The sequence below is a fragment of the Sminthopsis crassicaudata genome, chromosome 2 (assembly GCF_048593235.1).
Source record: "Sminthopsis crassicaudata isolate SCR6 chromosome 2, ASM4859323v1, whole genome shotgun sequence".
Classification (NCBI taxonomy): Eukaryota; Metazoa; Chordata; class Mammalia; order Dasyuromorphia; family Dasyuridae; genus Sminthopsis; species Sminthopsis crassicaudata.
The window spans coordinates 327,234,083-327,258,467 of NC_133618.1; the positions used below are offsets into that span (position 1 = coordinate 327,234,083).

The 24,385-nt window shown below is 36.2% G+C and overlaps 1 protein-coding gene and 1 long non-coding RNA gene across 4 annotated transcripts in view; one reads left to right on the forward strand and one right to left on the reverse strand.

Annotated features, from left to right (window-relative positions):
- Positions 1-22,328, forward strand: part of PRKCH (protein kinase C eta) — a 276,978-nt gene extending 254,650 nt beyond the window's left edge. For all 3 annotated transcript variants that reach the window (XM_074290306.1, XM_074290305.1, XM_074290304.1), the window contains exons 13-14: positions 20,297-20,440; positions 22,077-22,328. In XM_074290306.1, the coding sequence (XP_074146407.1) occupies positions 20,297-20,440; positions 22,077-22,223 (291 nt within the window). In that variant the 3' untranslated portion in view covers positions 22,224-22,328. The remainder of the gene's footprint in view (positions 1-20,296; positions 20,441-22,076) is intronic.
- The window catches only part of LOC141556339 (uncharacterized), a 31,494-nt gene extending 8,644 nt beyond the window's left edge, over positions 1-22,850 (reverse strand). Inside the window, exons 1-2 of the long non-coding RNA XR_012486503.1 lie at positions 22,731-22,850; positions 20,767-20,869 (exon numbers count right to left, since the gene is read on the reverse strand). This is a non-coding gene — a long non-coding RNA (uncharacterized LOC141556339). The remainder of the gene's footprint in view (positions 1-20,766; positions 20,870-22,730) is intronic.
- Positions 22,851-24,385: the final 1,535 nt, after the last annotated feature.

Genomic DNA, 24,385 nt, shown 5'->3' on the forward strand with positions numbered 1-24,385 from the left:
TGCACTCTGTTTCCTCATATAACTATGACTCCATAAAGTTGTTTTCAGAATTAGCAAACTATTTTGGGAATATTTGGGACTCTTTGGTAGAAGAGCTTCTGTACATCATTTATGATGATAAGAGTTCCTTTTTACTTGCAATGAAATAAGACAGAATAATAGGTATTTCTAGAAATCCACTAAGTTACCCTCAGGATGTACCCTCTCTTCCTTGATATGGTACATCCAGGTAGATGATAACTTTGGTAGGGCTTTTTTTTCCCCCTCTATTGCTCAGACTTCCTGAAAATGCCCTAAAGATATCAGAATCAGTGTATACTTTTATTTCTGTCAGTAAGTTCAGAATAAAAACCTCTGTTTTTGTTAACTGTTAGGCCAAACCTCTCACTTAAATCCAATTTACTTGCATGTCATAGCCTCAATTCTCTGAAGTCATAGTCATTTTTGAGAACAAAGAACAACAGCAGCAGAAGAAGAAGCAACAACATTATGCTAGATACTTTACAAATATCTCATTTGGTCCTCATATCAATCCTGAAAGATAGGTATTTTTATGATTCACCATTTTACAGATTAGGAACTAAAACAGACAAAGATTTGCAGTAACTTCCCCAAAGTGACCAAGCTAATAAATATCTGAAACTGGCTTTGAACATCTAAGATCTTCTGGACTCCAAGCCTAGTGCTCTATTTTCATTACCACCTAGCTACTTCTAACAGCTATATTGCTGCCTGTAACACTAACTGTGTGTTAGATGAATTTGGACTATTTCCATCAAATAGGAGCTTGAAAATCAGATGCATACAGAGAAAAATGTCTTCATATTGCCATTATCTGAATAAGATGAAGGATAGTTTTATATATGTTAATTCAGTCAATTAGTATTCAGTAAAAGGCAGATAGTAGGCATGACAAATTGTCATTTTTGAAGATTAATTTAAATTGTACTCTTTATGTAAGGATGGAAAACTGAGCAAATAGTGAGTACCTGCTGCTGTTGATCCCTATGTTATTATTCCTTCAAGATATGAGTACAATGTTGTTATAAGTTATATGAGAATAGATTCTTTAAAATCCCTCTCTAAACAGTAGGGGAGCTACAATGGGTATGGTTTAAAGCAGATACTTGTATCCTGGCAGGCAGAAAATATCTTTGTTTGCTTGCAGAGTAGAGCAGGACTATATTGACATTCCCCACTGCTAAAAAAGGAATAAGGAAAGGCCATACATAGTTGGTTTGAGTTTGATAGGCTGAGACTTGACATACTTAGAGAATTAATGCCAGTTTTCTAAGTCATGTCTGTAAAAATAACAACTCAGTGCCTACAAAGTTCTCTTAAGTCAACACCTTTCTTTAGGTTGTCACAGGTATCTAGCTCAAATAAGGGTAGTTTGAAAGAAGAGTTTAATGTACTCTCCTGGTAGGTTTTTCTGGTTCCTATTCTTGGATCACCTTTCATTAACCTTACAGCTCATTATAAACTTGGCATCAAAGGAAAATTTTGAGTGCATTTAATATTTAACCATGCAGAAAATAGAAAATTTAATTGTATCAAAAATATCATCAAAGTTTAATAAAAAGCCACGATACCATTGTTTACAAAAATCCTACTGGGTGAAGGATTTATCTAGTGAGTGACAGGAAACAATTGTAACATGGCAAAAAACAAAATCTACAAAGGATTCCCAAACTGTCTCTAGCCACCAGCTTCAAATATCTCCCCTTCAAGGCTTTTACCATAGCTATTCAAAAATGTTGGCTGCTTATATCCTTTTCTGTTTTTTTCCACTTTAAAGGGAAAATATAGGGAAAAATGTGGAAAAGGGGCATAATTCAGAAATTACATAATCCCTGCCTAATTGAGAGTTGAAGAATTTGGGGCCTCTTTATAAGCTAAGAAGAGAAATAAAATGGAAGACGATCCAAAAAATTCTAGTAAAATATGCTTATTAATATGCAAAAACACTGCAAACCCTTTAGCAGGATTGACTGATATTGTCCTTCTAGGGAAATCATATTAGTCCACATATATAATCCTGTAACTTAATGGAGTTAAAACTCCATATAAGATTATAGTAGTTTACTCACAAATCATGTCAGAATTCTACATATTTATTGCTTTATAGAATATTGGATATCTACTCTATGGCTAAAACCCAGTCTAGTGTATAAATTTGTTTTGCCATTTTAATCAAGTGCCTAATAGATAAACAATAGCTGAGTAATTGTACAAAAGACACAAATGTGATATAAGACCATAATATAAATCTCTGAAGAATATAGGTTCTAATAGTAGAAATACAGGACATAAATAATTATAATGAAAGGCAGAATCATTGCAAAAAAGAAATCTTGTAGAGGGCCAGAACTCTGGAGAAGAATACTTGAAACAAGGATACTTACAACAAGGTGTTAACTCATTGGAACAGATGAGATTATGGTTCTCTAGTTCACATATATACTTAGTACTTAGTATGGTGATGTAATGGTTCTCTATTCAGTATGCTGTAATGATGTAATCATAATAGGGTATATAAGGTTGAGAAGGACTAGAAATGAGACATTCCATTTTTGACCAGCCTCGTGGTGGCTCTCCTGCCTTCATCATTTCTCCACTAAGACCAAGGTCTCAGGCTGGACCCAAGGACTTCCAGAAAGCTAGCCCAAACACTACAAAATCTAAACAAAGTACTATGATATACACTTCCCTTTGGGTGAGAGGCTGGCAGGCAGATAAGAATCAAAGAAGCCTTCATAGAACCTAAGTGATGGAGTGGAGATTAATAAATTAATAAAGACAGAAACAAGAGAGGATAGCAAAAGAAGGTGGAATAAGGAGTATTCCAGTTGAAACCCAGATGAGAGTATGCCAGAAGGTTGGAAGGGTATGTTGAAACCTGATTATAATGGACGTTGAATGATAGAATAAGGATACCTTATTCTGGAAATGATGAAACTTTTAAATAGAGTAGTGACAGAATAACTATCCATGGTCCAGTGACCTCATACTAGAAAATAAAGAAGAATTCTAAAGATGTTATGAATTAAGCTATGTCTGATTTATGCCATCTACCACTCTTCTGTGTTCTTCATTTTGCAACAAAATATATGTGCATTTATTACAAACTGACTGTGTAAGACATTGTACTAGTATAAGAGGGTACAGATTTGTTTCACCCTCCTATTTCCCCAGCCCCAACTCCTTGATATTAGTCACAGGGTGTAATCACAGATAATGAGATTTTAATGTGTTTAAAAGATATTGACACCTTATTATACCTTTAATAGTATGAATCTCTCTCTCTTTCTGATTGAGTAAACAATAGTGAATTATGACCACAGGTAACCCTTGAAAGTTGCAATTCAGTCCATCTGTGTCAGGGTAATCTGGAAGCCAGAGGTTGGGAAAGAAAAGAACTTTGCACTTCACTTTTAGTGTTTCTCTCCTTGTCCTTTCCCAGGTGTTTCCCCTTTGACACACCACAGCTCTTAGCAAAGGCCTTCATTAAATTGGGATAGGAAGAAAATTTGTTACAAAACATATCTCCCCCATAAATCTGGGATAGATACTCTCACAGATACATAATTTTGGTGGAAATTATGACACAAACTGAAAAGAACCATGGTAGAAAAACACATGTAGGGAACACATATGGCCAAGGTGACTCATTCTTCTCTTGTTGCCAAGTCTGGAAGGCTTTTATCTCCCTTTGCAATTCTATCTGAAAGTTAATTCTTGATTGACAGGACTAACTCCCCCTTGACCTCATAACTGATTCTCTTTTTTGGCCAAGAAGGTCATGCTTCTTGAAGTTAATTATGGTCTTAAGTGACTGATTCTGTGTCAGTGTATGTCTGGAGAATGTGCCTCCTTCATTTGTGTCACGAACTCTCAAATTACCTCTTAGCTGCTAGATGGGAGTGTCTCCTTCTGGGTGAGCACTTCTCCCTTCCTCCTCCCCAATGAGTTCTCCTTGCATTGGGCTCTCGAACTCCTAGATCCTGGCCTATACTGACTCCACCCAAACTGCAATCCCTCAAGAATCATGGCCCATCATTGTTTTGTCTAATAAAAGTTGTACCCTTTAAAAAAAAAAAAAAGGTATTTGTGCTTGTAAAGGGATAACAGTATATTAACACCTTGCTAACATTAACACATCATCATCTGTAATCACATCTCATGACTTTATAACTGAGCCGGAGAGAACAGGGAGAAGTAATACCATACAGAAAATATTGTGAATAATACAAAACCATAAACAAAAAACAGACCCTTTGACATTTAGTGTTATATGTAATAGAAATACTGCCTCTGCCAAAGCTTAGGAGCAGGGTATAGAGTACCAAGGTTGGAGAATAACAACTATAACACAGGAAAATGTCAAGATGGTACAAGTCATGCAGGAACAATAGATCCAACCCTAAGGGGAAAATCCTACACTGCTCAGCTAAGGAGAACCCACATGATTCTCTCTCCTTTCTTCTAAGACATTTAGTTCTGCAACTGCTTGGTAGAACAGCCTAAAGCACCAATATGGGGATTCTGACCCTCATTGTTTTTAACCATAAATTCCACCCCATTGCTCAGCTTCCCAATCCTTCTTATGAAGGCAATAATAGTAACAGGGCTTTAGGAAGATTTACATGGACATCATGTAAATTATGGTGGATCAGAGGTGGGAGAAAAAACAGATAAGAAGGCAGGAAAGGAAGTTATGATTGTTTAAATGAGAGTAGTGACAGTGGGAGTGGCTGGGAAGGAATGAATGTAAGAGATAGTGTGTGTACTAAGTGAAATCTGAAGGTACTGGGAAAGCAAAGATTCAAGTTTCCGAGCATATTGATTTATTATGCAAACCATTCAATTTGCATAACAAATCATACCCTGCCTCTTCTGCTTGGCACTGGACCTTAAATACCAAGGGAGCCAGATTTTTATGCATTAAAAGAAAATAATTAACAGAATATAAACCAGAGTATAAGATTAGGTCATTTGATTTCTATTTGGAGGAAAGATTAGGGGTTTTCTGAATTGGAAGGGGTAGGATGAACAGATGCTAATCCTGGAAATGAGAAAAATAGGTATCCTCCTCCCTGAAGTGTTTAATCAAAGTATTTAAGTATTTAATCAAAGAAACTTAAGAAACTAGGGCCAGTTTTCAGATAAGATATATATGGTTTACTTGAGATCTGTAATTATGAAAAAATTATTTTTATCAATCTTCAGATTTGACTGGATTTCTGGTCATTATAACTAAAGTCCTTAGTTAAGGGTCTCTAAGCACTACTAAGGTGGTTCAGCTTTCCAGCAATGCAAAGCTAGATTCAAACAGTAGGATAACATTTTCTTAAATTAGACTGGATTCATAATTGAATAGAAAGGGGAATAAGCTACATCCAGAATTGAGTCACAAGATGGCCTCAGTACAGTTCACTCAATTTTCCAAATGGAGAATATTGATTAGAGTTGATAGATCAAATTGGATATGAGAAGGCTGGAGAATAAAGGAGAAGAAAAAGCCTTTATTCCTCTGAGGTTTCTTCTAGGTGCTGCCATATTGAAAGGAACAGAGAAGTTAGGAACAAGCAGGTTTGGGGAGAAATACTGAAATTAATATGGACATATTAAGTTTGAGGTTGAGTTGGACATGACCACCTAGAAATATTAATTTAGAGCCCTGATTAAGGTTACAATTGGAGCTAAAGATGTGTGATGTTTCCACATAGAGGCAATCATCAAAGCTAAGGAAGAAATGAGATCTATTAGGAATATAGTAGAGTGAAAGAAAAAAAGGCAAGGATAGATAGAGCCTTGCCTACTTTGGCTACTTTGGGAAAGAGGAAGAGCCAATAGAGGAGATAAATATGTGGCCAGAGGATTAGGAGAACAGCAACACAAATGAGGTTTCTTTCATAAAAGCTGAGATGGTAGGAAGAGTAACATGAAGAAGAATAAAGCTGGATCTTGGTACACCCCTCATGGATGGACCTTTTTGCGGAAAGGCATTTCACTTAATGGCAAGTTTGATTTAAAAGTCATGCAAAAGAAGAAGGAATTTTCTACTACAATATTAGGGAAGATTTGTAACACTGTGTACTTTCTGATTTCTTTTATGTGCCCTCCCTAGCTCTCCACTCCCTATACCTACCTCATTGTCATTCAGACTGTTTTTTTTTCCCAACAGTTTTCATTAACCAGATTGAGTTTAAAAATCTAAAAGTTTGTTCTGAAGATCACATTATTTCCAGCCCCACCTCCCCAAAAGGGAGCTAGATTGGAGATATAAATCCTTCCTTAGCACTGGCCTGTTCAACTTCTCATTAGAATTCCAGGTAACTTAAACAAAGGGTGGTATTTCCTAAAGTTTAGATAAGTGATAGGGCAGAGAAAAGGCAGATTATGTAATCATTGTAGTTTATGTCCTCAGTAAAGTACTAAGTAAACTCCAGAAGCCTCCCTGTTATCTTTAAAATCAAATGAAAACTTCTTTTTTAAATTTGTAAAGCCTTTTACAACCTTGTCCCAACCCATCTTTCCAGTTTCATTTTTCATTACTTTTCTCCCCACACTCTGAAGTCCAGCCAAGCTGGCTTTCAGTCTGTTTCTCACACATGATCCTCCATCTCCCTTCTCTGTGCCTTGGAATTGATTGTGTCCCTTAAGTATGGAATATCCTTCTCCTCACCTCTACCTCATAGAATTCTTCTCTTCAACAAATAGCCTCAAGCACCACCTTCTTAATGAAGACTTTCTTTTCTCCCATCACCCCCTTCCCTTCGGTAATCTGGTACTTGTTTTCATTTATTAGTTATCTATTAGTTCTATATTTGCATATGCATGTACTTGTCTCTCTTGTTAGAATGTAATCTCCTTTAAAGGAGGAGTTATTGTATTCTTTAATACAATCATATAGTGCTTGGAACATAACATACTCTTAATAAATGCTTGTTGAGAGATAGATTTTAGGTCCAGTTGCTTTATAAAAAGTTTGTCAAGAAGACACAAAAAGGAGTTACACAACAGTGTGACTTTAGTGTTCCTTTAAGGCTTATCTCTATCCTACGCCTTTAAATAAAAAATCATAGAATGGACTGACTTAAATATGACTCAAGTAATGATAACAAGAAGTGTGGCTAGATGGTACCTTGGATATAGTACCAGCCTAAAGTTAGGAAGCCTCATCTTCCTGAGTTCAAATGTGACTTCAGACATTTACTAGCTTGTGTGACCCTGAACAACTCACTTATCCCTGTTTGCCTTAGTTTCTTTATCTGCAAAATGAGCTGAAGAAGGAAATGGCAAATCACTCTAGTATCTCTGCCAAGAAAATCCCAAATGGAGTCACATGTAGTTAGACATAATTGAAAATGACTCAATAGCAACTACAAAATGATAATGAGATGACTAGAATAACAATTGTGTGAGTAGGAAATGCCAGGAAAACAGGCCTGAGAGTACCTCTAGTACTCTAGCATCTAGTCTGAAAAGTGGCTGTGGTGATACAGGAAAGGCAAATGGGGAATAATGGATCCCAAAATAAAGCACTCAGAGACTGACAATATGCCATGTGAAAGGACTGTCACATACTGACCACATCTCATTTGAGATTTACTGCAGAAAATTTCCCCTGAGGCTTTCGGCATAAGCACAGCTGTGGCAAAGACAGTAAACAGGATACTGCCTAGGATTACATTATGATGAAATGAAATATACAGTACAGTGTAGTTCCAGAAATACATTATTGCAGACTATATCTGTCTGATAGAATCAAAACACAAGGCAGACTAGCTAATTAGTGTTCACAGAACAAAAACAACCTCAACCCTTAGTAACCGAACCACCAAAAATCAATTTGAGCATGCTTCGTGCTCTTAACAAAGATAAATTTGCTTTTAGACCAAAGCCATTGTGGCTTGTAATCAGTCAGTCGGTCAATAAGCATTTACTGTGTTCAAGGCACTATGCCTTTTGGGTAAGCAAAAAAGCAAGCTCTAGGGGCTTTTATTCTAATAGGAGGAGACATGTAAAAGGATGTATATACAAAGACTATATAGTGTATTTGTATAGTATATACACACTATATACACATGTGTATATATATATATATATTGCTATACATATCTGCATATTACATGTGTGTGCATACGTAGTTCATATATATGTGTGTGTATATATATGTATATACACATATACATGTATTATGTGTATATACATATACACAGAGTAGCTGGAAAGGTCATTTTAGAGAGGAAAACTGAAAAAATCCATAATGTATAATATAAACAGACAGTCAAAATAAATTCCCACTTTGGTACTGCAGCAGAACTAGAACCAACAGGCAATGCAGGAGCAAAGAAGCAAATTAAGACTTGATATAAGGAAAAAAACTTCTTGAGAATTAGAACTCTCCCAAAGTGAAAGGAGCTGTCTTCCAGAGGTAATAGATTCTGCCTCCCTATAAAATTTGCTCTTCAAGAAAACACTGAATGGGCACTTGCCAGGTATGTTATAGCAATGACTCCTTATAGGTTGAATTAGTTGACTGCTGAGATCCTTTTAACTCTAAAATTTTATTATTCTGAGTCATTGGAATAGATTCTAAAATAAATAAAAAAGATTTTGAAAAGTACAAAGTACAGTAGAACCTTACGGACATAGGAAGTTATTTCATAATCCAACCTCCCACCCAAAGCAGGAATCAACAACCTCAGTAGCAGGTAGTAATTCAGAATATGGTTAAACAGTAATGGGGAGTCCATTCTATTTTGGGATGGCTCAGATTATATTCTTCCTTATACTGAACAGAAACTTGCTCCTTTATAACTCTTGATTGAGGCTTCCAGTCACAGAAGCAATAGCTGGTCTAGTCATTCCTATTGTCTCTACTGCCTTATGACTTCCTATCCACAGAGGAAGGACGTAAAATGATGCTTCCTGAATGAGAGTGGCAGAGATTGCCCGTCCTAGTTCTGCCTAGTGATTTCTATCTCAGACTAACTTATGAAGGTAGACTTCCTTCCGTTCTATTGGCACATCATATATCCCATTCCACCATTCTGTACAATAGTCTATTTCTAGGAATTCTCATTATTTTTGCCAATGCTAGTCATAAACTCTTTTTTCAGAATCATTTTCCCCTACCTTTTAATGAATTTGTCAGATCAGATTCAGATGTCTACAAAATTGATTCAGTTCCTCAAAATTAGGATTGATTTTTGGGGCAGCTAGGTGGCGCAATAGATAGAGCACCAGCCTTGAAATCAGGAGGACCCAAGTTCAAGTCACTTAACCCCAGCCTCAAAAAAAATAAAAAAAAAATTAGGATTGATTTTCACTCTAGGTACCTCTCTCTCTACAACCCCACCAGGAATTCACATGTCCTAACCACACCCCTTCATTACCACATATAGCGTAACTGGGGAGTAGTAATGGCAGTAGTAATGGCAAAGGTAACCAGTTCATATCTCCTCCCTCCACCCCCAGTTAACCACAAGCAAGAGGAAGTATAGAGATGAGAAGTAGGCAGAAAGTAGCATACCAGTAAATCAGGTGTGCTAAAAATAGTGTACACACACACACACACACACACACACACACACACACACACACACACACCCCTTATTCTGTTCTCTCCTGAGATGGTACCCTTGGGTCAGCCCACGGATAACAGCTTGTTGTGGTGGATTAAACATTGAGTTTGGGAAAATCCCATCTCTGATACTAGGCTATGTGACTTTAGACAATCACCTGAGTTTCCTCATCCACAACATACACATATTTGCATTGCCTGCCTCATAGCATCTTTGTGACAGAAAGTACTTCGTTAAATGTTAAGTTTTGCATATGTAAATGTGAGCTATTGAACATGGCTTACTGGAAAGATTAGAAATCAAAGGACTCTAAATTCATATCTCAACTTGTCTACCCTTGTGACCATTGACAAGTCACTTAAGAATCTGGATCTGTTCCCTCATCTGTATATAGCAATGATGTTATTCTTCTAACAGTGCAAGGGAAAGAAGGTGGAAAATTGATAATGAAGAGAACAAGTTTCTCCATCTTGACTAGTTCCCAGCTTTGTGAGGGTGGGGACACATGTTCCCGACTCCTCCCTTAGGATATGATTTTCTCTTTAATAAGCATCCTCAGCCCTGTTCCACAGTAGAATGGGCTTTTATATCTTTCCACGGAAGCAACCTGGCAACTCTAACTCTCAATGCTGCCCCATTCAGGGTTGCTGCCTCTCATTTTATGTTTTCTTTTTTGCTTGGGGAAAACCATTAAAATATATATCAGTAAGATGACTTTTGTTGTTCTGAACTTCCATTTGTTTTCAGAGAGAGTAAGAAGTTCACTACTTCCAGCATAGTAGCTCACTCTTTCCAGAGAGTAACTCACTATTCTCTCAAAAGAGCTCATGAGTTAGTGATGCAAAGGACAGGAAACTCAGACTTCTCCAGTTCTTTTCTCAGCACCAGAAATGGCAACAGCCATTGTTCATCTTCCTCTGTAGCTTCCAAATAAATTGGCTGCAGTCTTTATCTTAGCACCTCAACACTCTGTTTTTACAGCTTACCCATAGTTTCAATGGCTAGAGGCAGCAGCAGAGCAAGATGGTCTCTCCCCTCCTCAAGGCCAATCTCCTATTCTTTCTCACACCATCTGATCAAACTCAAGTTTCCCCTTCCCCTCCCTTAGAAAATAGAAATTCTCCAGGGAATCTGAAATGAAAGGATTAAACTAGATGACCTCTTAGGTCTGGTTCTTCCAGCTCTTAATCTGTGATCTCGTGAACCAGTTTTATGTGGGCTTTTACTCTTTACTTTTTCCTCCATTCCTACTACATACTGAAACTACACAAAGTCACAATTCTATGTGGAAAGCAATGAATAGGAAATTCTTTCTTCTATCTATTTAAAAAGCTTACTATGAAAGTTGTCTCTCTTCTCTTTGGTTGAAGTCTAAAATCTAATGAAGTTAGAAAGCCATTTTATACCAGCCAAATCCAGCTATTGTTAGAAACTTCAGTGTTATCTGGCTCCTAAAGGGAAATCTTGTTAGCCTAATTGCTTTGGATAACTATTCTTCTTGGAGATCAAATAGAACTGTCAGAATGGGAACCAGTCTTATGGCCAATGGCTTTATTTTAATTAATTTAAAAGGACAGTAAAAACCCCCTTTTAGCAAGTTTCATTATTGCAAAGATTCAGATTACCAAAGATAAAAATATATCTCATAAAAAACATCATTAGAGATGACAGAAGTCTTATAGTGGATAGCATAATTAGTCTGTAAAGCAGGTGTTAGCCATGTGTCCCAGTAACAACTTTTTTGAAGGGATTACACTATAATAACTATCTTTTTCAAATTTACTTAGGCCATTTGCACCTTGACACTAGGTGCTGATTTACTTTTCTGTTTGTATCCCAACATTTAGCTCAATGCTTTGTATAAAGTAAGCGCTTAATAAGTGTTTCTGGATTGTAAATTCTATCTTTCATACTTCCTTCCCATGTTTGTTTTTTAAAAGATTTGCTATCAGAAAAATAGATTTTAAAGTTTATTTTGCTTTCCATTAACTACTTGAGTCTGGAAATTGAGAAATGTTTTTGTTTATTTGGTCGGGTGCCTGTTATAGGTGGGATTTCTTCTTAAGAAGACTTGGGTTTTTTGTTGTTGTTTGGTTTTTTTAGAGTTTATTTTCATTTTAGATTTCAGTCAACAAATTTATTTTCTTTTTCTCCCACACATCCCCAGTTTAGAAGAACAAAAAGAAAAATCCTTGCAACAAAACTATATATGTATATATATAGACACACACACATACACACACACATATACACACATGTGTATGGGGAGGGAGAAAAAACAGGCATAAAGTGAATCAGGTAAAAATAAATTTCCTAATTGTCCATATTCGTAACTGTCTGTCTCCTTCTGCATTTATTAGGCAGGCTCTAAGTCTTGACAGAGATTAGAGAATTTTCAGATTCTAATCTTTCAAAGAACATTTAATCTATACCTTTTGCCCCAGGTAGAACAACAAGATGAGCATTTATTTAGTTTTTAATATCTGCAGAAGATTATTCAACCTTTTTCTAGTGCTGAAACTCATTATTAGGATATTCTTTATCAAGTGGACCCAGATTCTTTTTGTTGCTGTTTAAGCTTATTTCCTCTTATAACCACAGAGTGACATAATTTAGATCTGTAAGAGATTTCTAAGATCATCTAATCTAAACATCTCACTTTACAAATGGCAAAACTCAGACTTGCAGAGGTTATATCTGATGCAGATTTAGAAAATAGCCAAGCACCTTCCTCTGATAATGTGAAAAACCGTAATCTCATCCCCAAATGCTCTTAAAAATATCTATGAAATCTCCCTCCCATCCTCTCACCTACACCAGCATACCAAAATGTTCTTTCTACCTGTTGCTCTCTTAAGAAGTGCTCTAATTAGTAGCCACAGTTGGAAGGGAGATGGGGGCAGGCAAATGCTTTAAAAATGGAATGGAATAGTTAATACAATACAATAGCTTTATAAAACTAGTGTTTGGACATAGGGGCTAATATCTATCTTTACTTTGAGGGGGAGAGGGAACCAGAACCAGTATTCTCATTGGTATAGGGAACTTCCAGTAAGGGAATTCCCTTTGCCAACACTAATTTTTGCTTAGCACCTTTAGAAAGTCTTAGAAACTTGCCTGGACCAGCCAACAATTAAGGGACTTGCCCAGGGTCAGAAGGCCAAGGTCAGAGTTGGGGTTTTCCTGAGTCTGAGGCCATCCCTCTCTGTCTAACATACCACAACTGCCTCTTACATCTGCCTCAGAAGCTAATTATGTTATCCTCTGTCAGGTTTCTGAGTGCTATAATTTCATCTGAGGTATGTCTGAATCCCTGTAGTAATTAATCTTGTTAGGATGATTTTTTTTCAGCAGTCTCAATTACTTAGAGAGACAGATTTTTGGGGTGGAATTAGATTTTTTTTTTTTTTTTTTTTTTTTTTTACATTGGCAAGGGCCCTCACTTTTCCAGTCTGTAAAGACATTTTATTGGCTCTTGAAAATGCTATGATTCCTCTGTGTAAATATGTACAGTCTTCCATGAAGTCAGTGTTTTTTTCCATCTTTAATAGAGTCTGCTGTTTTGGACCACAAGCCTTAGAGAAGGTTAGCTGAGGTCCTGTTCTTGAGACTCAGCTTGGAGACTAATGAAATTGAATACATTGAATTTGATTTATAAGCTCCTGACCTGCTTCTCTTTCCCAAGTCCCTTATTCTTCCTTTCCTCAAGCTTATTTTTTCCTTCTCCTTCATCTACTGCACCTCCCTCTTAAGTATTTAGCATTTGGAATAAACAACTTAGCCTATTTAAAAAAAAAAAAAAATTCTTATTTATTTGGATGCCAAATTTGAATAACAAAAGAAATAAGGAGGAACTCTCCTGTAAAAAGATAATAATAATATTCTTTAAAAGAAACTAATATACTATTGATCTTCCCTGCTCAAAAATCTTCAGTGGCTCCCTCTTGTAGGTTAGAATGCAAACTTGTCATCAAAGCATTTAAACGTCTATGCAATCTGCCTCTCGCCTACCTTTCCAGACTCATTCATATTTCTTCCTTTCATTGCACTCTTCCACCCTAACTGTCCTATTAGCTATTTCATGAATTTAACATTCCATCTCCAACTTCTGCACAAGCTGTGTACTCCACACCTAGAAAGGACTCCCTTTTCACCTCTACCTCTTGTAATTTTTCTTCCTTCAAAGCTTAGTTCAGTTGCTACTACTTCTCCTCAATAACTGAAGTAGGTCTTCAATCTCAGTGATTTGGATAGTCACAATGAAGATCACAATCTCTCTATGCTTGTTTATCCGTGATCTCTCATGAGATCATCATGGGGATCTAACCAATGTGCTAGAAGCTTCCTTCTGATATTGTGAGGCTACCAGTGGAATGCTCAGGATATCCCTCTTGCTCTTTTCACATAAGTAGACATGTTCTCTTTGTGATAACTCAGTTGTTACTGCTCTCGCTTTCTTGACATTACTTTATAGTGGAATATATACTCCTTGATGGCCACAGCTATTTTGGTTTTGTAGGCACTTACAATACTTTCCATTGCTTTGTGTTCCAAATCCAAATCTAACTGAATTGAATTGAATTCAGTTTAATTTAATTATACCTGCTTGGAAAACCAGTGAGGATTAGCTGCTTTGAACATTTATTAAGCACCTACCATGAGTTCTGACACTGTGCTAAGTTTTGGAAATACAAAGAAAAGTAAAAACAAAAAACAACAAACTCCCAGTCGAATAGGGAAACAGCATATAAACAATTATATGCACACAGGCTACTTACAGAATTGGAAAAGACATCAGCAGACAACTAATCCAACCTATATACACAATAAATTGCCACTATAACTTTTCTGATAAGTATTCTCTCAGCTTTTTTTTTTTTTTTGCGCAGGACATGTATTTATACTTGTAATTATACTTGGGGGGGAAAAGGAGATAAGATATCCTAGTCGTAAGCCCTCATTTTCCCTATCCTTAAGGCCTCTACTTTGAATAGTCCCCTTTCCTTCCTGGTACTTATAATCATCCATTTCAGAATTGTTTAACTGGCACTTTACATTTCTTTACCCTGTTAGCCCTCTACCTCTATCTTGTTCCATCCCTGAGCTCAGGTAAACCCTATCTTTTGCTTTCTCTGCCCCCCAACACCAAGTGGAAGTATTCCTGGAGAAAGTGATGTAATGATAATCATTTTTTTCACCATGAGTTGATTTTATCTGAACTCACTTGGATCTATCAACCTATTCCATAATTCATTTAGTTGATTCCCTGTGGCATTCCCCACAGCAGTTTCAAATTTTCCACTCTCTTCAAACCTCCAATCCTAATCATATCTGTCTTACTCTCAGCAGATAACCTGACCTCCTCTTTTTCATGTTCTCTCTATTCAATTCCTGTCAGTGGCTCCTCTTTTCAAATGTCACTTTGTACAGAATGTGCTCCCTAATCCTAATTACTCACCCCTCCCCCTTCTGCCCAGCAAGGAACGGTTCAGGTCTTTCTAGTTGCTAAGTACTGTGTTTATACCATGTAATGCTGGCTTGACCTTCCTTGTAACACCACATTTTACCTTACACCATTTGTATTGTGTACTTTTCTTATTCTCTATTTACCTCCTGGTCCTGTCCCATGTTTCTATCATATATCTTTCTAGGTCATAAATTCTTTGAGAATAGGAACTGTACTTCACTCATTTTTGTATTACCCACAAAGTTTTATAAAGAGTAGATGCTCAATAAAAATATATTCCTACATGAGTATTCCTCACCTTCCCCAAGGTTAATCTCTCTGCCTTTTCTTAACTTTCATATCTCCTCTAGGACTTAACTACATCAATTATCCTTTGCTCTCCAGCACTGTTAAATCACTTCTCTACTGGTTGTTTCCTCTCCACTTACATACTGATTTCTCCTCTAACCTAAAAATAAAGACCACAAAAAAATCCCTTTTTTTGATTCTAGTGTCTCTTCAAATCACTATCTCATCATTTCTTTCCTTTACATCTGCCACATCCTTTTCCTTAGTGTTCACTCATTCAGTGCTTTACAACCAAGCTTCTGCCCTCATTTTACAGAAATAATCCTCCAATCAATAATTCCAAAGACATTATATCAGTCCTTATTCTTCTTGACCTTAATGCTGAAGAATTTGGCACTTCCAATGATCTTTCCTCCTAGAAATTCTTTTCTTTGCCTTCTTGGATAGAATACTATTTACTATTCTGTTTTACCTTTGACTACTCAATCTCCAACTGCTCCATATCCATCTTAATTACCTTTACTGTGTGATCTCGGGCAAGTTAGTTCACTCTGAGCATCAGTTTCCTCATCTTTAGATTGATAGGCTTGACCTAGATGATCTCTGAAGATTCTTCAGCTCTTAATCTGGTTTCTCATTCTCTTGCCCCTAAATATAGGGGCAACATAGGCAAAAATTTCCAAGACTATTTTAGCCTTCTTTTGGCAATTCCGTCCACTCAATTTCTTGTTTTTGGATACTGTATTTTTGTTAATGAAGCCATCATCCTACCAGCCACCCATAATGAAATCTTAAACTCATTTACTTTTTTATAGCTAATTATCTATTAGTCCTGCCAATAACATCTCTTATATTTTTCTACTCTTTTACATTTCCTCTACTGCTAGTAATGGTGATGATGATAGTGATAATATTAGCATAATAATTTAAGTTTTGCACAATGTTTGTTTTTTTTTCATTTTCATTTCACAATATCTCTCTAACTAACTGTATGAGGCTAAAGTCCTGCTTCCTATAAGATCACAATTTAGTAAGGGAGATAAGAATTTTAGTACTAGCACATAAAATTTTATTTATTTAATGTTTTTCCTCAGTTATATTAAAAATAAAATTTTTTCTACATTTGTTTTTAAAAAATTTAAGCACTAGGTTCTTTCTTATTGCCATTCACAATTAAGAAACCACATGTGAAGTTACACATAAAAGTCCATAAAAATTGTGAAAAAACATATAGATCTCCCTTCCTAATGAAAGCTTCTAATGGTGGTAGCTTATTTGCTATCTATCTATATGACCTTAGTCAATTCCTTATACCTTATTTTGTTTTGTTTTCTTTTGGGCTTGGTTTCTAAAAGATTCCTTCCAGATAAAAGTCATAAGATCATGGTTTCCTAGATTTAGTTCTGAATAGGATCCTAGAAGCTATCTAATTCAATCCTCCTCACTTTCTAGATAAAGTAATTAGGGCCAGATCCTCTAACATTTGCAGGATGAAATGTGAAATCTTTTTTTTTTTTTTTTTTTTTTTGACTTTTTATGCTGGTTCCATTTTACCTTTTCCAGTCTTCTTACACAGACTTCCTGTGTGTTCCTCCCATAAGATACTCCATCTCTCCACTCTGAATTTTCACTGGCTGTCTCCTTTGTCTTTCTCTTTTTTTCTGATCTCTATTATCTGACTTCCTTCAGATTTCAATTTAAATCCACCTTCTTCAATAAATCTTTCCTGATCTCCTTTAAGGTTAATATTTTTCCCCTTCTGATGACTTTTTCTAATATATTTTCATATAACTGTGCATAATTGTTTGTGTTACCTCCCAGCCATACCTCAGACTATGAACTCCTTGAGAATAGAGACTTTTTTCCCCTGAGGCAATTGGAGTTAAGTGACTTGCCCAGGGTCACACAGCTAGAAAGTGATAAGTGTCTGAGGCTGGATTTGAATTCAGTTCCTTCTGACTTCAGGGCTGGTGCTCTATAGACTGAATCATCTAGCTACCCTCTCACAACTTTTTTGGTATGACCCTTACTTAGTATAGTGCCTGGTACATACGGCTTGTTAACTTGCTTAAGTGACATCCCCAAGGTCTTGCAAGCAGATTTTGAATCTAGGTTCTCTGGTTCCAAATAAAATATTCTTGCCACTAAACCATATACCTACTTGGCCATGTGATTTCAACCCCTAGAACTTAGCAAAATATTCTGCATACAGTATGTATTTTTAACTGAAATTTGTTTAATTAATGGATTTGGGGAGGATGAATGAAGAGGTGGAGTTGAATTGAACTACAGAAACACATTTAACTTTGAAAAAAATTTTTAAAGAGCCATGGTAATAATAAATCGGCCCAAACCCATTATTAAATATCTACTGTGTTCCAGGAACAGGCTTAAGCATTGGGGATACAAAGAAAGGCAAAAAATAGTCCCTGCTCTCAAAGGAGATCAGATCTAAAATTAACCTGTTTGCAAAATTGTGTGTGTGTGTGGGGGGGGGGGGGGGTCATCCAGAAGAACATTTTAGAACACTAAGTAAATGTACTTATCTAGTAAAAAAAAAAAAAAAAAAAAAAAAAAAGAAAAAAAGAAAAGAAAAAGAAAGAAAGAAAACAAAAACATTTCTGTCTTTCTCTGAAGCAACAAGCCACATTTATGTTGTGTTTTACCATAGAACCCTAGCCAAAGCTGCTAATCAAAAAGCAGAAGGGGCATTTTCTTGTTATCTTTAGAACTCAGCTACCTGTAACTCAAAACTTTTCTGGGGAAGAACAAGTAGCCAGTTACTCCTAGAATCTCTACCTAGGGACAACTCCTACTTGCTGACTTCAGAGAATTTAATACCTTCCTTCCCCACCCCCAAAAAAGACAAATTATTGAGGTGCATTAGAGAGGGAGTGGGAGAGAAGCAACTTTTCAAAAATAGGAACTTCTGGTCACTCCAGGGAATATAGTAGTACAATGTTATTGTTATATGCATCTTAATATAAAGAACAAGTGGTACCCTAATTCTCATAGGGCACCCTTTTCTTGTATAATTACCAGCTTTAATTGGCAGGCCTAAGAAGTTCAAATAAGCCATCTGGGACTATTTCCTTTCCCCATATGCTGAGTCTTAGAATTGTTCTTTGTTAGTAAGGTTCACAAATGAAAGCTGTTTTACTGGGAGTTTTATTTAGGTATGATTTCTGGGAAAAGAAAATATCTATTGGATTTTTTTCCATCTATTTTTTATTTTTCCATTTTATAGCAATTGTCTCTCTTCTCAGCTGAGGCAAGCATGAGCTTGTTTTTATAAAACTCAAATCAATATGCATTCAGAACTCCTGCTAAATGGAATCTGACTATGAGATTTATTTCCTTAATCTATGTTTAACTAAACTTTAATTGCTTGATGAGTTTCTGAATGTTCTAGTCAGAATATTCCTGTGATTCATGATCTTGGCAGTTTATGTTTCCTCCGTCCCATCTTTAATGTACCTCTACTTGTGACTTTTGTGTTCTTGCCCCTGGGAGAGAGAAGCCATTAAATCCAATTAATAACTTTGTTTTTATTAGCTCTTCTTTGAAGGTTTCTAACATTCTGTCCAAGGTTCTTCTTTTCAGATTTGCTTAGAAGTTTTTGAAGTCTCTCTTCTCCCCCCACCCAATATTATTATTATCCATTTAAAGCAAAGCATTGTCATCACAACTTCAGACATCTGCTATGGCATTCTCCAAACTTGAGGGCTGTTCATAGTACCTAGTGCATAGTAGGCATTTAATAAACACTTATTGAGTGACTGAACTGACCTTTATTTTCTGAAAATTCAGCTATGATTGAGTTCAGTCAGAGACCATTTCTCTAACCTTGGAATAACATTCTCACATTAATAAATAGAAAGAGGTTAATTTATCTTAGATTAAGGAACACTTCTGTTATTTGTTTGTTTGGGATTTGTTGTTGTTGTTGTTGTTAAGTAATTTATCTGAAAGGATTTTCCTCTTACTTGAAAGGGAAAAACAATTATAAAATCTTTGTATAGGCCTTTTATAATTGAAAAATCACATTCCACACATGGAAAGTCAATGATCCTAGCCTAGGTTGGTCAGGAAATAAGTAAATGTCTTTGTTGGCCACTTTGTGGAGTATAATTTAATTCATTACACTTAGTAGAACTTTTGTACTAGGAATGGATGGTTAAGATCCATATGTGACTATAATAATAAAGACTTGCATGTAAGATATCCAACTTACAAATGCAAGACCACTTAATCACTACAATGTGTAGAAATGTTCCTTTTACTTGATAACTGATTCAAGGCCATTAAATCCAGAATCCCAAATGGAAAGTATCTTATAAGAAATTTCCTACTTAAAACTATACTCTCTTTTTTTTTAAGGGATAGGGAGATACCTTGGTTTTCTGACAGCCAAAGAATTCAATTTTATTCATGTTTGTTACAACCAACTTGCTGTAAACAAAACAAAGATCTGTTTCTCACTATGGTTACATTATAGTAAGAAGGAGAAAGGCATCTAGTTCACTTTTCTCAGAACTGTTTCTTAGGAAATAGTTCCAAAAAGGAGTTCCAGTCCTAAATGAGACTCCCATCTGGAGCTACAATGTGAGAGAAAGGCAGTCTGTATAAGAGTTTCTCTTAGAGAAAAAAAAAAAATGTTTACATAATTGAGAATTGGACACTCCAACTTTCTTTTAGGTTTTTTTTGGTGACTTAGTCCATCTGAAATGAATCGGGAAAGACTATGGTTATGGATGGATTTCTACTTTTAAAAAATGACTCGCTCTGTGTGTGTTCTGCCCCATTTAATACAGATAGAAAATGCAGCCAGCTAAATAAGAACCACCAGAAAGATTCCCATAGACCTTTCTACCATTGTCAACATATTTCTATCTTATAATTCCTTGAATATGTATAAATGGAACTATTTTCTCTCTTTCTCTTTTAGTTCATGACCAAGAACCCCAATATGCGGTTGGGAAGTGTGACTCAAGGTGGTGAGCATACCATCTTGAAGCATCCATTCTTTAAAGAAATTAACTGGGTCCAACTGAACCAGCGCCAACTAGAACCACCCTTCAGACCCAGAATTGTAAGTGTCCTAGGGCAATATGAGAAAAGTCTCTCTTTATCCATTAATTAAGTCTGGAAGCATTCTCTGCAAGTCTTACAACAGATAAGATGCTCCAGTCTACTTCACACCTTACAATGTAACCTCAGGGTATGCTTCTTTTGCTTGGTGGGTTTTTAATCCAAATGTCCAAGCCATTCAATGTTTATTGCTTGCATACCTTTTTTTTTTTCTTTTTTCTTTTTTTCCTTTTTTTGCCTTTTCACCTTCTTCATGCTCCTCAAACTCAAGTGAAATCTCCCTGAATTTTGCATGTCGTGAGATTCTCCTAGACCCAAGAGACTCACCTCCCAAGGGGTTCTATGGTTTGAATAATGACTAGTATAGTATTGATACAAGAATTTCCTTCTGTTTCCTGGCAACTGAAGGCTCTGTAGTTTTCCAAAGTCCCTGTGGAAAACAACAAAAAAAGTGAAGCTTAGTTCTCTTAATCTGGACTCTGGCCTTTTAAATTAGAAAGATCTTATTTTTAACTGGCAAACTCAAGAACTAGTAGCCAGGAAAATTCTCTCTACAACATCTCTACTTACAGTCCCTTTGGTGCCCCATGCACAGCTGTCTAGGGTGGAGCTCTCAAGAAGGCAGCTGTTGAACTTGTGATAAGCTCAAGAGCTAGCTGGTCTGGTGAGAGAGAGAGAAGCAGGGCAAAGAATAGTGCTGATACTTGGGGGAAGAGAACACTAGAAAAGATGGAAGAAAAAAGATTTGAAGATTTTAGCTTGTACTTATACAGAGTATTAAAAGCTCTAGCACCATCTCTGTGTATATTATTTGAAATCTTTCCAAAGGTATAAAATATGCAGCTATTTTATCTCAAATAGTCTGATGTGTTGTAGATCTGGAGCCAAAGATAAATTAAATTTAGGGCACCTAGGTTTCATAGTGGTTAGAGCACTAGCCCTGGACTCAAGAAGATCTCAAATCTGGATTCAGACACTTGACACTTACTGTCTGTGTGACTCTGGGTAAATCACTTGGCCCTTATTGCCTCACAAAAAAAAAAAAAAAAATTAAAAAGATGAATGTCCTTTGTCTTCCATTTGCTGTGAAGAGTGTACCCTGCCAGGAAGACTCCTAAAATATTTACATGGCAGCATGGCACAGTGAATAAAAAGCCAGCCAATTAATAATACTGTAGGTCATTATTTCCTACTCTTAGTCTTACAATGAAGGCTTTCAACAATAAACATTCATTTTCTATTATGTATCTTCACTATCCTAAATACTGGGAGAGATACACAGCTTAAATACAAAGTCCCTCTTCTTTAGCTTGTACAAAGTTTATTATTGTTGTTTGCTTTGAAGAAAGAATTCAGAGCATTGATAGCTATTGGCAGATTTGATCTTTGTGATTATGCTGGAGGTTCCTTAATGTTAGTGTCTAACATTGACTTTTGATTAGTAACTTAATGGATTTAAAGGCATTAAAACACAAAGTTCTGTAGCACAAAATATTTTAATTATAAATAATATTTATGGACTAGTGCAATAATAAAATTGTCCAATGAGAGTTCTAAAGACATTATTTGAAATTTTTGGGATGTGCTTAAATTATGATTCATGTCTCAAGTTTCTCTCTTCTCTTTTTGTTTCACAGAAATCCCGAGAAGATGTCAGTAATTTTGATCTTGACTTTATAAGAGAAGAGCCAGTTTTAACTCCACTTGATGAGGGACATCTTCCTATGATTAACCAGGAAGAATTTAGAAACTTTTCCTATGTATCTCCAGAATTGCAATCATAGCCTTAAGAGAAAAGATCTAGAAGATGACAGATTTTTCCAGGAATTTCCTTTTTAAGAAGTATTTAGCCATAGCCTTATTTTACAACAACGTTACCTTAATGTGAAGAACATACAGAAGAAGAAGAAAAAGGATACCATGGAAATGTGCAACATTGTCTTTGAGTCAAATCTGTATAGTGCTGGAATGACCATGGTACTTTCAACAGTTGATTCAGAGATCAGACTAAGTGTTGAAGTATTGGGCTCAAGAGTAATGTGCCCAAGTGTAATTTGAGTTTGGGGGAAATTAGCAATAGCAAAAAAGGAAGGAGGAAGACTTACACAGAGCATGAGCTGAGTATCTTAGCATTTCTGAGCCAAACAGACTTTTTACATTGATGAGGCAGTGGCAAAACAACCTGGTCCTGCCTGCATTTTAGACCTTTGGAACCAGCACCAGGTGGCAACTTGGGAAAATTCAGGAAGAAGTTTAAAAAAAAAAAAAAAAAAAAAAAAAAAGGCTCTTACCTGCTGATGAAGAATTTGATGCTCTTCTCTTCCAAGAAACTCAATGGCTTTCTTCTGGACTGTGGAGCTTCCATGTAAAATACTTTACTATGCTGAAGTATAACAAATAAAAGCAAAAACCTAACAAAGCAATCAAGCCACCTTTGTTTCTACAATGATAACCAAGACAAGATTCCCCTCTGTTCTGTTTGTGAAATATGAGATTATTGTTTGCATTCTGTGAAATGCCTTTAACCTTAAACCATTTTTGTTTGCATGCCCACTGTTCCCCCCCTGGAAGGACAGGGCTCTCTTTTCTAAATAAGACAAGGAATAAGGAAAGGAGTTCGGCATCAGCGGGTGCATGCTAACAAAAAATTGGGCCTTAGGCTCCCATCTACTTTTGTGTCTAATTAGCTGGATGTAAAACTACTTTTGTGTCTGTGAGGGAGGGAAGATTCTGTGTGCAGTAACCCAACCTCTACTAGTAGAGCTACCTGTACTTTTGTTGTTTATTTAAATTATGGTTTAAGTGGAGATCCTATTATGTGTGCCAATTAAATACTCCATCATGGTTTAAATAAAGCTATGCCTGAAGTATTTGTGAGGATATTCTCTGAATTCTTAACTTGGATCTTTTTTTTCACTATTCTGAAATAGGATGAAAGCCCTAGTGATTGCCCTTCTCATGCTTAGGGAATTCTCCATGGAAAATGAATTTCCCAGCAGGCTAGACAGTGTTTTGATAGTTTAAAATGTATGTTGTCTAATTATGCACATTATTTCATTTTATTCCCACTACTATCATGTAAGGCAAGCAAGACAGATGTTCCTTCATCAAATGTTTATTGAGTAAGTAAGATGCAGTATTGTAGCCTCATTTTACATATAAGGAAATTGAAGTTCATTCACTCAACAAGCTCTTTATTAGAACACAATTGTAGTTGATGACCCTAGGTTTAAATTTTTATACTGCTAGTATTCATTTAATCTTTAACTTTTTCAGGTTCTTTTTTCTCATCTGGAAAATTGGGGAGGGGAGGAAAAGGTATTTTACTAAATGTCCACTAAGGCATCTTTCAGCTCTAAGTTCCTTTTCACTTGAAAGGAGCTGAAATAGGCCTTTTAAGAGAGAGAAAGAGAGACTCAATTCCTGCCATTATGAGAAGCAACAAGACATAGTAATGTGGCTGGTGTAGACACCAGAGGATGGTAGATACCAAATTTGGGTTTCAGTCATGTGAAGAATTCACAATGGCTATTCTCTTTGGCAAAAAACAGACTTCTTTATGGGAACAGGTTACAGACAAAATAAGAGGTACAATAGGTACCAGGAATGGTAAATATGAAATAGAATTGAGAGAGCATATGAAAGAGGTTTTAATAATTAATGGTGGAAGGGGCAAGTTCCCTAATGGAACTTGCCATTTATCAGGAGAAAAGAAACACCCTTAGTTGGCAGTCTGAATGCTGAAAGTGACATAGCACCCCCAAAAAAGCTAGTTAGCTATAAGGAGGTGAAGAGGAGTTGAGAAACAGTAGAATTGGGGGGGTATACCTCGTGGCATGGTGGGGTTAGGGGAAAGACACCATTAGGCAGACTGTCTGGCAGACTAACCCAAAGAAGGGCAACGTGTATAGCATGGACCATAAAAGATTTTATTTTTATTTTATTT